We start from the raw sequence: 15,528 nt of genomic DNA, 5'->3' as shown, positions 1-15,528 counted from the left end.
AGAGCATAAACGTGTATTTAAAAAGAGGGGAAAAAAAGTCGTAGCTACTAATAGATAATATCTAAACACCAGTGATAAAATGCTTTCTCTGTGATATCACTAAACATTTGAAAGGTTTGCTCAACCTCTCAAGTTGTTAGTTGTGCAATTTGTGGTGCAAATAAAACCCTGAAACAGATTTCTTACAGATTTCTAGCTCCACGTTAAAGGTAAAATAATCTCTGGCCTAATTACACAATAGTTTCTCATTGAATCTGCTCTGCTGAAAAAGTTTTAGAAGTTCTCTCAAATATCAGTACGATTTCAAGAGTAGATCTATACTAAATTCTGAGAACAAGAAACCTGCAAGTGCAAATAAAAGTCACTGATCAAGAACATAATTTTAGAGAAATCCCACTATATGCACTTAAAATAAAAATGAAATATTACTTTTCTAGCGTTTAAGCTATTGGTGTGAGAATTTAGCAGGAGCTCCTTCAGCTCGACAGCAGCAGCTGTCGTGTAGTAGCAGTGTACCACATAGTAGAAACATTAATTTCCAAATAGAATTGGGTGCTACTAAAAAAAAAAAAAAAAAAGAAAACCACACTGTCTTGACTGATGATTAAAACATTTTAAGTGCAGAGTTAGAAAATAAAAAGCTGTACTAACAAACAGTAAGTCTGCAGGATGAAGAAAGGATGATGGCAGAGGCACGCCCCCAAGGCTACGGGGAACTTAACCTCATTGTTCTTGTTACGCATTTCACTCCCCTGACCGTGTAAGTACAGTTTTCAGAAGACCAGCCACAAACAATCAAATGTTATGTTTACCTATGAACCTCCAAAAACCCATGAAGTATGAAATGACATCAGCAGTACAATCAAACTGCATTAACTCTTCTAAACTCTAACAGCATGTTCTTTTATGACACCTAGAAAGAACACTGAAGCATGAAATGAGACTGTACACATGCAGATTGGTTCAAAAATATTTCCCTTTACAGAAAGGGAGAAGAAGGACACTAAACACGTGCATCACCTGTCCCAGCTGCAATTCACACAGAAGGTTAAACGCGAAGTGGTTAACACGCTTTGTAATAAAATGAACCTTGCTCTCCCCTTTGTGCTTAATGCTGGAGCTAAACATGTGTTTTCCCCCCACAATGTAGGAGGTTGCTCAAGACTTGAACCAAAAAAAAAAAAAAAAAGCGCAGAAAGAAAACACAAACCTTCAAAGTAAGATTAGGAGAGCATACCCTGTTCTTACCATTCAAACAAACATATGGCCTAATGGAGTCCTTATGATCAAGAAAATTCATCTTGCATGGAAAAAACACAGGCATTCTCCACTTTGCTAAAGCCCATCTCTTGTGGATAAGAAAGATACAGCTGTACTCTTGAACCCACAAGGCCTGGAAACTAGGCCATTCTTCTGCTTAAGGCACTGAAAGAAAGAATTCTTGTCAGATACTTTCTCCCACGCCCCCTCCGTCCAAATCAAAACCATGTGTTCTTATTGTGCAAAAGCAAATCCAGGCAAAAAAAAAAATTAAACATGGTATAATTATTATTTCCCTGACCTCACCACTTCATTCCATCCTCTTATCTCTTGCCCCGTTCAATTTGTTTCCCTCTAAAAATGCAGCTGTCTCCCAGTCTCCACTATCAGCCAGCCATCCTTCACCACACCTGCTTTAGCTGGCATCTCAGACATCACCCTGCCCTCGCTAGCCTGCAGCGGGGCGTGCGTGTGTCATAATTATCACAATTACTTCTATGATAATGTAGTCGATGGCAGGACTGTAAGTCGCTGTGTTATCGTGCCTTAGAACTCCCCCCTGCCATGACATCTCTTAATCGCTCTGATAGGGCGCTGGCTGGGTAAGGCAAGCTGCAGTTCCTACGTTCCTCCTCGGCTCCGGCCAGCCTTATCAGCCAGCTCTCCCGCCTTGTTTGTTCCTTCTCCTCCAGTAAACACGCGCCATCTCCGGAGCAGGATGTACCAACTTCTGCGTGCCTGAGAAGTACAAGGCAAAACAGTTCCCTGGGCCTTCTCGGAGAGGGGTGACGCCGCAGCGCAAAGAGAGTCCCAGCATACCTCCACAAGTAAGACTAAGAGCTTCAAAAGATTGAATTACATTTACCAACAAATTTAAATAATAATAAAAAAAAACAACTTATACCAGCCTACGAGGTCTTTATGTCAGAAGAAGCAAACTACAGCTTTCTCATTTTTATTAGTTTCACGAAGCAAGTGGCATACAGCCTACCACTGCAACTCCATGCATCTTTCCTTACATAGAACTCTCAAAAAGCATTGAAGATCGTGTATTACCTGCACATTTCTTTTCTTTTACTGTAATTCAGGAAGAACGTCCCCCAATTTAAGCACATCATACACGGCAATATGAAGGAGAAAACACAAAAGCTTCAAGAGCAACTCGATGAAAACAAACGAGCTAACAAGCTCCAAGCTTTTGATTCCTATCCCTCTCCTCCAGCCTCAGCAGAGATGGGAAGCTCCATTCACCCAAACTAACCCCAACTGCAACTGTCTGAATGCCCTGAAACATTACCTACAGCAGCCTACACATCACTATCAAGAGGAAACCATAGTTACACATACGAAATCAAATCGCAGGAAAATGTTTACTTTCAATACTACTCTTACCCCTCACTTTAAAAAAAAAAAAGAAAGCTGATAATAGGCATGAAAATAATGTTTACTGCACTGCCTCTACCCATCAATTTTCCTCAGCTTTCCCAATAAACTATTCAATAAGAAAAAGTGTTTGACAATCATACTGTATTTTGTTTCCTTAAACATAGCTATGGTGAAAGAGAAATAAAAGTTCCAGTGCAAAACGCTTATGGGCATATGAGTTAGAAAAATTAAACATCGCATTGGGAGATGAAAAGAATAGCAAAAAGGACAAAGAAAATGGGTGTGAATTTATATAATGCAGGGCTATCAGTTATACACATACCGACTGTTTCACGATGACTGCTCCCCTCCACCTGTTGTTTGTCCATTGCCATTGGTCCTCCTGCCTTTCACTCAAGCTGGCTGATAAGAATTTATCAGGTAACCTGCTGCACGACCCTACCCCTTCTGGACTACTGTCAAAGGGCACTGTGGTGTAAAAGGCACAACCAGTTACGGAACCGTGCGCTGCTTTCACACATCCAGCCAGGAACTCTCGTAATTCTTCAAGGGGTGTATATTCTTACGACAGGTGCTCTGTCCAATTTTATTATTTCATTCAAATGACAGAACACACGCTTGCATACTTACTGAGAAAAGTGTACATTGAAATATATACAAAAATACACGTAACTTTTTCTTTTCTTCTTAAAAACAAGAAAAAAACAGAACAGTGAAAGCAGCTGCCGAGAGACTGGGGGTGGCAGTGGTAGGGTAGTTCCCAATGATTTCATGCAACGATCTCACACCATGTGCAAAGCACAGCTGGACGCAGACGTAGATTTGTACTCAGACCCATCAGTCAGCTCTCTCGGGGATGCAGAGCTACGACCTATCCCTTGAGAGTCACACAATGGAGCAACATTTCTGAGGGATGGCCACAAGGAAGGAAGAAAAGATTGCTACCCAGAAGATCACCATTAACTGCACGACTTCTGAGAGCTTCACTAATACATGTGCTTGGGAAATGCAGATATGCACTACAAAGAGGGAGTCAGTTCACCAGGCCGAGAACACTCGTACTTACCCTGCTCTAATTTAACTCCTGCTCTCCCAGCCCCTCTCTTTTAAGTAACTTCTCCCAGTAGTTGCAATGTCTTGCTACCCCAGCTACCAGAGCTTACCAGCTAACCTCTGCACATCAAGACCCATCAGCACAAACACTCTGCCCGTCCATTAGTGCTTATTAACAGGAGGAAGCACATTAAGAGTAAATTAAGCGTCTCACCTCACCCTGACAGAGTCCATTTTAAACCAAGGAATTATGCTGTCCCCAAAGTCAACAACAGGCCAGCTCCTTCTTCCCACATTTGCCACTTTAGCCAAAGCTCTTGGGCAACGACGACCAGCAGTACCCGAGGGGGCTTCCCCAATGCCCAGAGGGCAGAGGCAACAAACTCCTTGAGGGATCCCTGCCCTGAAACCCAGCAGACACCCTGCTAACAACAGCACAAGAAGCACTTTGTGCAGATTTGGGAACTTACTGCTGCACAGCTCTTTACAGGTTGCCTGACTGAGAATTATATTCATTAGCATTAGGTTACAGACTTACACCAAGATTTTCAGTAGCAAATGTGCAATTTTGAGGGCTTTGATAACCTGTACACACCTGATTTTTAGACACCCTTGCCTTCTCTGAAAGAAATAAAATATCCTTACTTATATCTAGTTGTCAAAATAGAGCATTCAAAACCAGCACATTTTCTAAATGAACTACCAATGGTTTAATTGAAGTTTTCATTCTACAGAAGTTGATGATATTTGAAAATATTTCCATTTGCCTTGTGTAAACGCACTTTGCAAGTCTTATGCGCTGCATTACTGGATACATGCATAAATATTTCTTATCTCTTCCTGTCATCTATCCCTTGTCTACATTCCTATATACATTTGAAATGGAAACTCCTAAGTAACATGCATCACTCAAATCTGGGCCCTGTCATTTAATTAAATCTAAATATTCATTTTCATCTCAAGGACTTGCTTCCATTCTGACACTAATAGAGGACTCATCAGTCCATGAATAAATAGTAAGGACAGACCAAATGGATCTCTCTACTTGCTTTAGGCTTTAACTAGGAACCACACAGACACTGACATGTCAATTACACTTCCACTGAGCGACTGAAACTAAAGCCTTCGTTTCTCTAACTACATTTCTGCTACCTTCACCTTCTAACGCCTCTGCTCATGTCTACTCTTCATTTCACGTAATTCAGTAACCTATTCAGCAGACGCTGCTTCTCTGGCTTGTACACCACGAGGCCCTGGTGCTGGCTGGAACCTGCAGCACTGACACGACACAACCGAGCCCTGTCTGTCGCGACCCACCTGCCCGCCTCCCTTCGCTCCTTTACCGATCGCTTTCCATCCAACTGCGAGCCGGGTAAAATTGCGTGCGTGAAATTTCATATGACCGCTCCTGCAACTCCTGGCGCTTTCCCGAAGGCAACTAATGATATCAAGGGCGCATTCCAAACATACCTCTTTTAATCTTGGTTCCCTCACCTAAGACGAAAATTTCACACCTCCCATACCACTGCCTACTTAAGTAATCACCACCGGCGGACAGGGCCAGACAAAGTCGGGGACTTTGGGATTTCTTGGGCACGCTGCTCTGACGGAGAGGGGTTATTTTCTGCAGGAAGACCGCCACAATGGAGAACAGCACTACGCTTCTACCAGTCCGGGCGGAGCGGAGGAAGGGCGCAAAGATGTTTAAGCCGAGCACAAAGGAAGACACAAACAATCCACTCGGGAGGCACCGAGGACGGGAACACGGCCTCTCTCCGACGCCACACAAAGCCAACCAGAGGCAGGCCCGCAGCAACAGGAAGGCAGGAGCCCATCTCCAAGGTGCACACCAAACAAAGGGCGAGCGCAGCCGGACGCCAGCCGGGGCCGAGCGCCAGGCGGGCGGGCGGGTGCCCGGGCAGGGGCGGCCCGGCCCGGAGGCCTCTTCCCCGGCGGAGGGCCGCGGCCAGCGCCGTGCGGCGGCTCGGCGCAGGGCAGGGCAGGGCAGGGCGGCCCAGCGAGGCGTGCAGCCGGCCCTGCGGGCGGGGGGAGGCCCGCGGGGCCGGGGCAGGGCAGGGCAGGGGGGGGGCAGGCAGGCAGGGAGCACTCACGTTCTCCGCGTCCCGCTCGTTGACGGTGGGCAGCGGCGTGCGGGTGGACATCTTGCGTGCCGGGAGGGGGTGGTGGGGCCGCCCGCTCAGCCTAGGCCGCGCAGCCCCGCCGGCAGCCGGGCGGGCCGGGCCTCCTGCCGCCTGCCGGCCCCGCTAGGCGCCCGGCGACATGGCCGCGCCCGCCCGCCTCGCCGCAGCCGCCACCGGGCCCCGCGCAGCTCGGCCGCCGGCCCCTCCTTCTCCTCCCGCTGCCCGCTCAGGTGAGCGGCCGGCAGCGCAGGGCGGCCACGGCGCCTCCTCGCAGCATCCGGCGGCGGCAGCGGCTCCTCCTCCTCCTTCTCCTCCTCCTCCTCCCGCCGCGGCCTTCCCCGTCCCTGCTCCTCCTCCTCCTCCTCCTCCCGCTGCTGCTGCCCGGCCTCGGCCCCGCGGGGCTGGGGGGCGACGCAGGGGGGCTGGGGGCAGCGGGACGGGGGTGCCGAGGCCGCCCCCGGGGCTCGCTGGGGTGCGGGACAGGCAGCGCTGTGTGCCCGCCCCGGGTCGCAGGCTTCGTGGGGGAGGCTCGCGAAGCCCCGTGGCGGCACCTGTGCGCATCTAGGCGTGCGTGTGCGCCTCGGCCGGCCGCCCGCACCCAGCCCGGGCCGACATCAGGCCGGCGGGGCCGTGCACCGCATCCCTCCGCTCGTGCCCGGGCAGCACGCAGTCCTTGAACGCTTAGCCGCTGACCTCATGTACTTAAAATTAGAAACACACGCGCATTTTTGTCTCTGAGAAGTTGCTGGTGTTTACGTGACAGCAGCTTTTGCTGTAAAACCAACCAGCCCCTCTAAAAATAATCCGGAAAAATGGAAGAGCTCCCCTCCACCAAAACCAAAAGAAAAACAATGTGCCTGAATTTCCATTGCAACGACTCAGGATTCTCGTAGCTGAGTTTGTAAACATGTTAATAAATTCAGCAAACAATCCTTGTTCTCAAAGACTGTATTTACAAAAAAAATATTCCGGAGTGCACTTGATACGCTCCACACCTATCTCCAGGAAGCCCTTATGCACTTGCAAAAGGAAGTACTTTGTTATTTTTTACCTATAAATGTGTTCAGTTCCGGCTGATTTACCTCTGGTGTCATTCACGAGGTACCCCAAGCCTGAAAACAGCCTCAGCAACTGCTCAGCCGACACCAGTTTTCCAGATGTTTGGGAAAACAGCTCTTCCTCTGCTGCTGACACACGCACACACAGAGGACATCTCCGCGTTAGCCCAGTCTCTCTTTGCACACTCAGCATCACGTTGCTCTGAGCATGCATGATTTGACTGTCTGGAAAGGCAGAGCTTCCCAGCTAGTCCTCAGCTCAAAGCGTCCGAAATCTTGGTGAGGGCCTCAGCGAGCTCCTAGCTCATTGCTGGCACTACTGACTGCGAGGAGACTTTCACAGCCCTTCATTTTTATGGGAACAAAATAAGCCAAGATTGGGTTTACTCGGGGTAAACAACCATGGTCTCACCAGCAAGCCAAAACAAGTTTGTTGACAAACTGGATATTAACCCAGTTTGGTTGCTTAGCTCATCAAAATGCGCTCACTTTTATCCCAAATAAGTACAAGGCTGTGTCTAGGGCTCTGCGTGGGGCCTGGCTCTGCAACCCTTCCTTGGTCGCTGCTCCCCCCGATGCCAGCCCGTCGTGGTATATATAGATTTGTCTGTGCGCTTGTGGTCAGAGAAGAAAGCAGTGTAAACTCAAATGTTTTCTAAATGTATTTAATGGCACCACTGGCTAAGGGAAAGCTTAGAAAGACTTCCTGCCTTGCAGCTTGAATGTTTTGGTCAGTAAGACATATGAACATGTTGGGTCATCAGAAATTAAAAGTACATAATAATTCCTGTTATCTGCAGACCTGCTTTGCAGTTGTTTTGGCCGTGGTTGTTACTCTTATCATCTGCGTCTCTCACAGTAATAAGGTCACCCATTTGTTTAATAGCTTGGTCTAATTTTTGTTGGTTATTATTACAGGCCTCTCCACCCCCCAGTGAGAAAATGCGGAGACGGTGGCTGAGGAGCTGCATGGAGGAGAAAGCAGCTCCGGAGGTAATGCTGCCATCCCTCACCTGCTCTCTGGAGAGACAAAGCTCAACACGGGCAATGGGCTGAGCACAAAAATAGCCTGGAAGAAGGATGCTCTGAACTGTCAGAGACCTGCCCTAAAATATGCAGAAAGTTATTGCTGCTCCAAGCAGCATTAACTCCCACTCCATGCCCAGCGTGAGTCACGAAGCGCAGGCAGGGCTGGGATGCCAGCAGCAGCAGAGCTCTGCGCTCAGCCTCTGCAGGGATGGAGGGCTGCGAGCAGCACGCTGCAACCCAAAGCTATCGTTTGGCAAAGGTGGGAAGGCAGCAGGAGTGTTGCTCTTGGGATCCGTGTTTTGAGAGGCTGGAGGAAGTCTTTACTTCTCCCGTCACAAGTGAGAGGAACAGACTCGTGTAAATAGGCAGATTTGGGATGGGATCTCAGCTTTTAGCCCAAGCTCTAAGAAACTTGCATAGGCCCCTACTCGAGCCCGGGTGAGTACCTGTTTTTGTTTTATCCCTGGCTGCTTGTTAGGCAAAGGAAGAGGAGGCAGAGTACAAGATGTAAGCTCCTACGCCATTATTATTCTGAAAAGTGCTAATTCTCCTCATTTTTCCCAGAAATAATCACTTTTATTTATGACCAGACAACTTTGTTTAGTGAGGAAATTAAGGTGTCAGTAGGCTCTGTAGGCACTTGTCCATCCCAAGGGGACCTCCAGCAATGAGTCAGCTTCAGCTCCTTGGCTCATAGGCAAACAGACTCATTGCCTTGTGCCTTGTTGAAGCCAAGCCCAAATGCCTTATCCTTCAAGAAGCCAGCTGGCTGTTTCTGAGGCCCACTTTACTTTACTTTGTGTTCTCAGGGATGTGCGGGCTGGGAGCCACATACAGGCAAGCGCAAGCACAGAAATGGCTCCCCAGCATAAGCCTACTGCCTTGGGACCTGCCTGGGATGGCCGGGAACCTTCTACATACAGTGCATTAGGTAACTGGGTTGAACTACAGGGTTGGAGGATGGATGTTCCACCACCTTAACCCTAAATGAGTATTATCCACAACTGTACTAGCAATTTCAGGCACTAACCTGAATGAACTTTTTTCCCCAAAATTTTCCAAATCTGATTCTCAATATCAAATGAGTGAGGCTCAGAAATAACACAGGAAAATGTGTCCACATGAATGTGAACAAAATAGACCTAAATCTTGGTCTTTATTGCTTTTCAGTATACCAGAATATCTACTATATAGTGAAAAATAAAATGAAAGACCTGAAAAAGGAAGGTCCTGAGGGAATTGGCAGGTGAAGTTGCTAAGTCACTGTCCACCGTATCTGAGAAGTCATGGCAGTCCAGTGAAGTTCCCATTGACTGGAAGAGGGGAAACATTGCCCCCATTTTTAAAAAGGGAAAAAAGGGAGACCCAGGGAACTACAGGCCAGTCAGTCTCACCTCTGTGCTGGGCAAGATCATGAAGCAGTTCCTCTTGGAAACTGTGCTAAGGCACATGGAAAATAAGGAGGTGATTGGTGACAGCCAACATGGCTTCACTAAGGGCAGATCATGCCTGACAAATCTGGTGGTCTTCTATGATGGGGTTACAGCATTGGTGGGTAGGGGAAGAGCAACTGACATCGTCTACCTGGACTTGGGCAAAGCATTGGACACTGTCCTGCACGACATTGTTGCCTCTAACTTGGAGAGACATGGATTTTATGGATAGACCACTTGGTGGGTAAGGAATTAGCTGGATGGTCACGCTCTCTTAAAGACTCATGCTTGAAGGCTCAATATCCAGGTAAATCACTGAGGTGATTCCCCCCCGTACTCTGATCTTGTGAGACCCCACCTGGAGTTCTGCATTCAGCTCCAGAACCCCCAGCACAGGAAAGACACAGACCTGTTGGAGCAAGTCCAGAGGAAGGCCATCAGGGTGATCAGAGGGCTGGAGCACCTCTCCTATGAAGACAGGCTGAGAGAGTTGGGGTAATTTATCCTAGAGAAGGGAAGGCTCCAGGGGACATTATCGTGGCCTTCCAGTATTAAAAGAGGGCCTACATGAAAGCTGGGGAGGGACTTTTTATGAGGGAGTGTAGAGTTAATACAAGGGACAATGGTTTTAAACTAAAAGAAAGTAGGTTTAGATTTGATATGAGGAAGAAAATCTTTCCTATGTGGGTGGTGAGGCACTGGAGCAGGTTGCCCAGAGAAGCTGTGGATGCCCCATCCCTGGAGGTGTTTCAAGGCTGGGTTGGATGGGGCTTTGAGAAACTTTGTGTAGTGGGAGGTGTCCCTGCCCATGGCAGGGGGGTTGGACTAGATCATCGTCAAAGATCCATTCCAACCCAAATCATCCTATGGTAAAATTTGTAAGAAGTAATATACTTCTATCTGTATGTAATAAGACTGTAATAGCATTAACTCCTGAGGTCATTACCAACTACTGATACAAGGCTCCATGGACTGTTTACTTTCATGAAAGATGACAAAATTATACGTATGTAGGCTTTGTAAATATATTATTAGTTGCAGTCAAGATTCTGTTTTTGCCACAAGAATCATTAGAAAGCACAGCGTTGGTGAAAAGTTATACTTGAGCTTGCCCCCTATACTTTAAGCTTCCAAACAAATCTAAAAAATTAAATTTAAAAAAAGATTATTTTTGAATTTAATAGGAATACACAACTACTGTGAATGTTTTATTGTGTGTATGCAAAAAGAGGTTTACATAGATTTAACAGGCCAAAACTCATCTCAAGGTCAACTGTACTGAAATTTGACTGTAGTTAAGTTTGTCTCTTTACATTTTCTAGGTAACTGAAGATTTTATTGTTTCCATACCATTATAAGGAACTGGTATAAGAATGTCCATGTAAGAACTTAATGTGAAAACAGTAAATAAAAGCAGCATTTATCACAGGTTGCTCTGGATCCCTGGGAGGCGTACAATAAAATCCTAAAAGCACTTTGTATTTACAGAGCTTTCTTGCACTTGTAAATCTCCAAAGCCTCTAAAACAATATTAGTGAATCTGTTTCACAGAAGGAAGGGCACCAGAAAATGAGCTGCACCCTTGAGGAACAAGCCGTGAGGGCAGTCCTAGTTCATTGCCAGTGGTCTGAAGGAGGATCCCCTTGTCCCTGGGCATGCCTCTGATGGTCTGAAAAACAGAAAAGGGTTGTAAATGGGTCCTAGATTGCTAAAGAGCTCTGTACTGCATCTTAATAATCATTGCTAAAAGTAAGTAGTTGAAACTGTTGTCTTCAGCTTTGATATCTCATCTTTCTTTTGACTCCCCCAGTCTCTACAGACACAGCCAACTCCTTCCCACATCTGAAGAGTTTCAAAAAGGAAACTAGCAAGCCACCATAGCACTGAGGTAGAACCACAACAAAACCTGGGGCAATGGCAACTGCATGAATTTAAGCACTTGTTTTCATTTTCCTCTGCCATTTTTGACTGTTGTGGGTTTCAATGGTGGTTTCAAACTCACTTCTTAGAAGTTTCATTTTCTCTTCTTCTTGTAGCTTGGATTTAGATTAAGTATAATGGTAGAGGAGGTAAGGCTTGAATCATTTCCATGCATCATCATTGTCTGTATCTTTTTTTCTTTTTTTTTTTAACATTAACATTCTTTGAAAAAACTACAATACATACCAGCAAGTAATAACAATGAAAAGATAAATTTAGGTAATATAGTGCATTTGAAACATCTGTAACATAAGGCAACACTTTGGTGTGTCTTTATCTGAAAAATATTTATTTGCTATGAAAGTAAGTTAAAGAGTAAAATAACTATTTAAAGCAGGTACTTCCATGATTCTTATCAAAGCTGTGCCTGAGCCTGCCACGCAAGACATAGTGTGCATTAGTCTTGTGAAGCAGGGAAGCTTCTCTAGCTGTTGCTACAGCTGTAGGTCTGACAAGCAGAGAGGAAGCCAGGGACAAAGGAGACAGCAGACTCTCTATAAGTAGTCCTTTGGGACCCTCTGGATACAGATTTAAAACCAGATTTAGATAACCCCAGGAGATGGGGCAGGATGGCAGAATGCCTGCAACAAGAAGCCTGGTGATCTGCCATTGATCTTCAGAGGGCCATCAGAGACCAGAAGTGGGGGAAGAGTTGGGAAAGGCAATTAACCTAAGTGGTCACAGATGTTCTCACTCTGCATCTGCCCTCTGCAGACATCAGTGGTGTGGTTTCTGTGGAAACAGAAACTGTGCTAAATGGAGCTGCTGTCCCTAGCAGGATCTGATTTTTCCAAAGATGCATGTTGCGGTAGCGCAACAAGAGCTTGTTGATGCAGAAAGGTGTAAAACTATCCTGCAGTAGCACTGTGTATTCAGACCCAAACTAGAATGGATTATTATCTAGGAATAATTTCAGGGTTTGATAAGAATTAATCCAACAAATTATTCTGATGCAGGCAAGTCTTTAACTACTACAAAAACCCTATGTAATCTTGAGTGAGTCTGGGGTCATTTCCAGCAGTCTTTTCTCTCCCATTATAAGCTGACCGAAGAAGGTGCCATGGATGAAGATTTTAAGATTACTTTTTGCTTTAAGGTTTTAGCTAAACTCCTGACTGAAAGATTTAAGCATGTGAGTGTGTCTGCATGAGTGAATTTATTTATTTACCTATTAAGGACAACTTTTATTTTACTATTATTTCTTATTTTTATAATATCTTATTTGGTTAAGATACCTTGCTGAGTGGACTGGGTTTCATTTTTTACTGAGTCATTCTGCCATTTTCAAATGTCTTGGGAAGTTGGGTACTTTTTTTTCCACCTTCCCCCGAAAAAATTGCAGTGCCCCTGCTTTGTTTTATGCTGACGGCATTAAATTGGCAGAATAGTCATAAAGATAATTGACAAAATGACAGGATGGAATAAAATGTTGGAAGGAAATATCTGACTCAGGCATTCTTGGACTTTTTAACAGTTAAACCACAATGGCCTGTTGAAATGAATGAGTTACTCCCACAAGAGAAAGTAAATTTTATCCCTCCCTGAACTTGATTGTGGAACAAAATGGTAAACAACTGCTTACTGCCACGAATCATACTGACTGCGTCTCACAGCAGACTGAAGGCCGGATTGAAATTTGTACCGACTTCTCTGAGGTTATCGGGAGCAGAGAAAGGCCATCAGACATCCTGTAGCAGCAGCTGAGCCGGAGCTGGTAATATCCTTGCCTGTCATGGCTTTACTGATGGATATAAAGGAGGAAAGGTTCTAGAGGTCTCCTTCAAAGCGCTTACAACATTTAGCAAGCAACTGCACTGCTGGCTAGAGCCTTGTTGTCCAGAAGTACTTTAAGGCCTCATCCTGTGCGTTTTCAGGGCGCGTTAAATATCATATTAAAATGCACTCCTCCCCCCCCCCCCCCCCCCCCCCCCCCCGCCACGATGTGATAAGTGACCCTGCAGGGCCTTAAGTCTGCAACCAGTGCCATCACCTTGCACAAACACATCGTCTTGCTCACCCAGTCTCGGAAGGGAGGCTGCATGGAAACAGATACAAGAACATGAAAGGCAAGAAAAGAAGCACAGCGTTGGATTTAACATTTTAAATTAGCTGGAGAAGAAAGAAAGAAAGAATGGCAACACAATTCCAGAATGAGCTAAAAATAAACCAAAAGGTTTATTTTTAGATGTGCCATGCTATCCAATAACAGCTCAGCTTTATGGCACGTAGAAATACGATCCAGATTCTGATTTTGGTTATATTGCTGGGAGTTTTCCATTGACTTCAAAGATGCTTAATATTTTCACCAAAGAAATTTGATCAGAATCTGGCCATAGATCTATTACTCCTTCATGTGATGCATTTACATGTGAGTTTTAGTGGAAAAAAAATTTTAAAAAATTAAAAATTATGAAGCAATATACTGATATATCTTACAGTTGATTTTTTTTTAATTTTAAATGATTTTGAGGGTCTTGAAAATGAGCAGTACTATATGAATGCTAAGCATTATTATGTATTATATAAATGCATAATGTCAAGCATGCTATTTTCATCTTTGTCCACAGCACGGTCATTACATATCTGTAGTAGGAAGAAATGCAACACTGTATTTAATAAAGGTAATGGATTATGTTTGTATTTCATGTTGTTAAGTGATCCGCTGCTTCCCACATCTAGGTCACGACTCAAATCCGTCAGGGTCAAGCGTGGCCAGTCATTGGTATCTGACACCCAGTATGCGTCTGCTGCTACAGAAGAAGTTGTCCCCTCTGTAACTCATCAGCTCCGTTCAGATCCCAGGAAAATGCTCTGTGGTGATGCCAGTGATCACACGGGTGGAGGAAAATGCCAGTCTTTGTTCTGGAATATCCTGTTCAAAACACAGCTAAGCAGTGCTAGTGATAGTGATGTAAAATAAATTAAAGACACACAGCTGAAATATCATAAAGTCCAGCACATTTTATGAGCACTAAAAAAAAACTAACTAAAATAGAAGAGAGTAAGTTTAGTAAACCAATGGTTTACTTAAGAAAATATTTGTTTGTTTGTTTGTTTGCTTGTTTTTTAACAGAGATCTGATATGCTTGGCATGAAGCATGGGTCAGAAGATCTCACTGGAGTACTAAACCAATTTTCCAGTAAGGTCTCCAAGCCCAGCTTTGAGAACACCAGAGCTTATTCCAGTTGCAAAAAAGGTATACAAATCTTTCAGGTTAGATTTGTGTCTTAAGCCTAATGTTTGGCATTTTTACTGCATTGCTGATTTTGCCCCACAGCAGCACATTACAAGTCCACCCGACCAAATCTTAAGGCCTTCTGGTCATTTGCTACGGAGCTCTTACTGGGAACAAAACTCGCAGTAGTTTAATCCTGACGGATAAAAAGCAGCTGAGCACGCGCCCTTCCCTCTGATTTCCATCGCAGTTGTTGCTGAGTAAGGGCTGGATAGGGCTCCTGCTCCCGCGTCAGGACTGCTGACACGAGCACGTGGGAGGAAGATGAAGCTGCGCGAGGGCAGACTTCACTTCAGGAGCTGGTCCTTTCTTCTTTCACACGGATGGGAGTGGTCACAGCGCGCTTTCCTGCCGCATCAGTCTCAACAGATCCTTGCACAACTTGGCCTGTTTTAAGCTTTTAACAAGGGTGTAGGAGTTCAGAAAAAAAATACCTCCCTTCCCCCAAGAAAAATTTAATTGCAAAGGTTTGTTTTGATGTAGCATGTACAGTAAACTTGAATCACTGAAAGGGAACCGCACATTTGTGGAAGTGTTTTTTTCTTGCCCTAGTTTTCATTCCTAGTTAGCTATTCATTTTGTTTCACTCTCAGAGAAAACACTCTGGAGACTGCATCCTGCTCCCGGTGAGGCTGATGGCAGAGTCCCCAAGGCCATCACCCCCGGGGCTGTGAGACAGCTCCTCTCTGTTGACCCCACTGGGGCTGTCCCAGTATATACCAGAAGGCAATCTGCTCGCCGTCCTCTCTAATGCAGACAGTCCTTGGCGTGACTCATTTTACAGGCCAAAGCAAGCATTAATTCCCAGTAATAATAACAAACTAGTGCATGGTGATAGGTTCCACTCTCATTGTAGCTGTGTTGCTAATTAGGAGTGCTGCTAATTCTTTATAACACTCATTTGTTTTAACACTTAGAGATCGGGAGCCTAGTGTTTTTAAGTCTCCATACA

General features: G+C 45.3%; 1 protein-coding gene and 1 long non-coding RNA gene across 10 annotated transcripts in view; one reads left to right on the top strand and one right to left on the bottom strand.

Moving 5' to 3' along the window:
- The window catches only part of MARK1 (microtubule affinity regulating kinase 1), a 58,553-nt gene extending 52,210 nt beyond the window's left edge, over window positions 1-6,343 (bottom strand). For 2 of the 6 annotated variants that reach the window (XM_066993665.1, XM_066993668.1), the window contains exon 1: window positions 5,811-6,339. In XM_066993665.1, coding sequence (XP_066849766.1) covers window positions 5,811-5,861 — 51 coding nt within the window. In that variant the 5' untranslated portion in view covers window positions 5,862-6,339. Of the gene's footprint in view, window positions 1-5,810 lie in introns of all 6 variants that reach the window. The other 4 variants (XM_066993667.1, XM_066993663.1, XM_066993664.1 and 1 more) reach the window with 4 other exon arrangements.
- LOC125182013 (uncharacterized) lies at window positions 4,998-15,143 on the top strand. Of its 4 annotated transcripts, none has more exons than XR_007160861.2 (4): window positions 4,998-5,541; window positions 7,817-7,891; window positions 8,737-8,858; window positions 10,683-15,143. It is a non-coding gene; the product is annotated as an uncharacterized lncRNA (long non-coding RNA). The 4 variants fall into 4 exon arrangements; XR_010830118.1 differs by having other exon boundaries at window positions 8,737-13,961; window positions 14,414-15,139; XR_007160862.2 differs by having other exon boundaries at window positions 8,737-11,248; window positions 12,815-15,134.
- The last annotated feature ends 385 nt before the right edge of the window (window positions 15,144-15,528 follow it).

Source organism: Anser cygnoides, chromosome 3 (genome assembly GCF_040182565.1).
Source record: "Anser cygnoides isolate HZ-2024a breed goose chromosome 3, Taihu_goose_T2T_genome, whole genome shotgun sequence".
Classification (NCBI taxonomy): domain Eukaryota; kingdom Metazoa; phylum Chordata; class Aves; order Anseriformes; family Anatidae; genus Anser; species Anser cygnoides.
The sequence above is the reverse complement of the archived record's forward strand: the minus strand, read 5'-3'. Positions and strand labels throughout refer to the sequence as shown.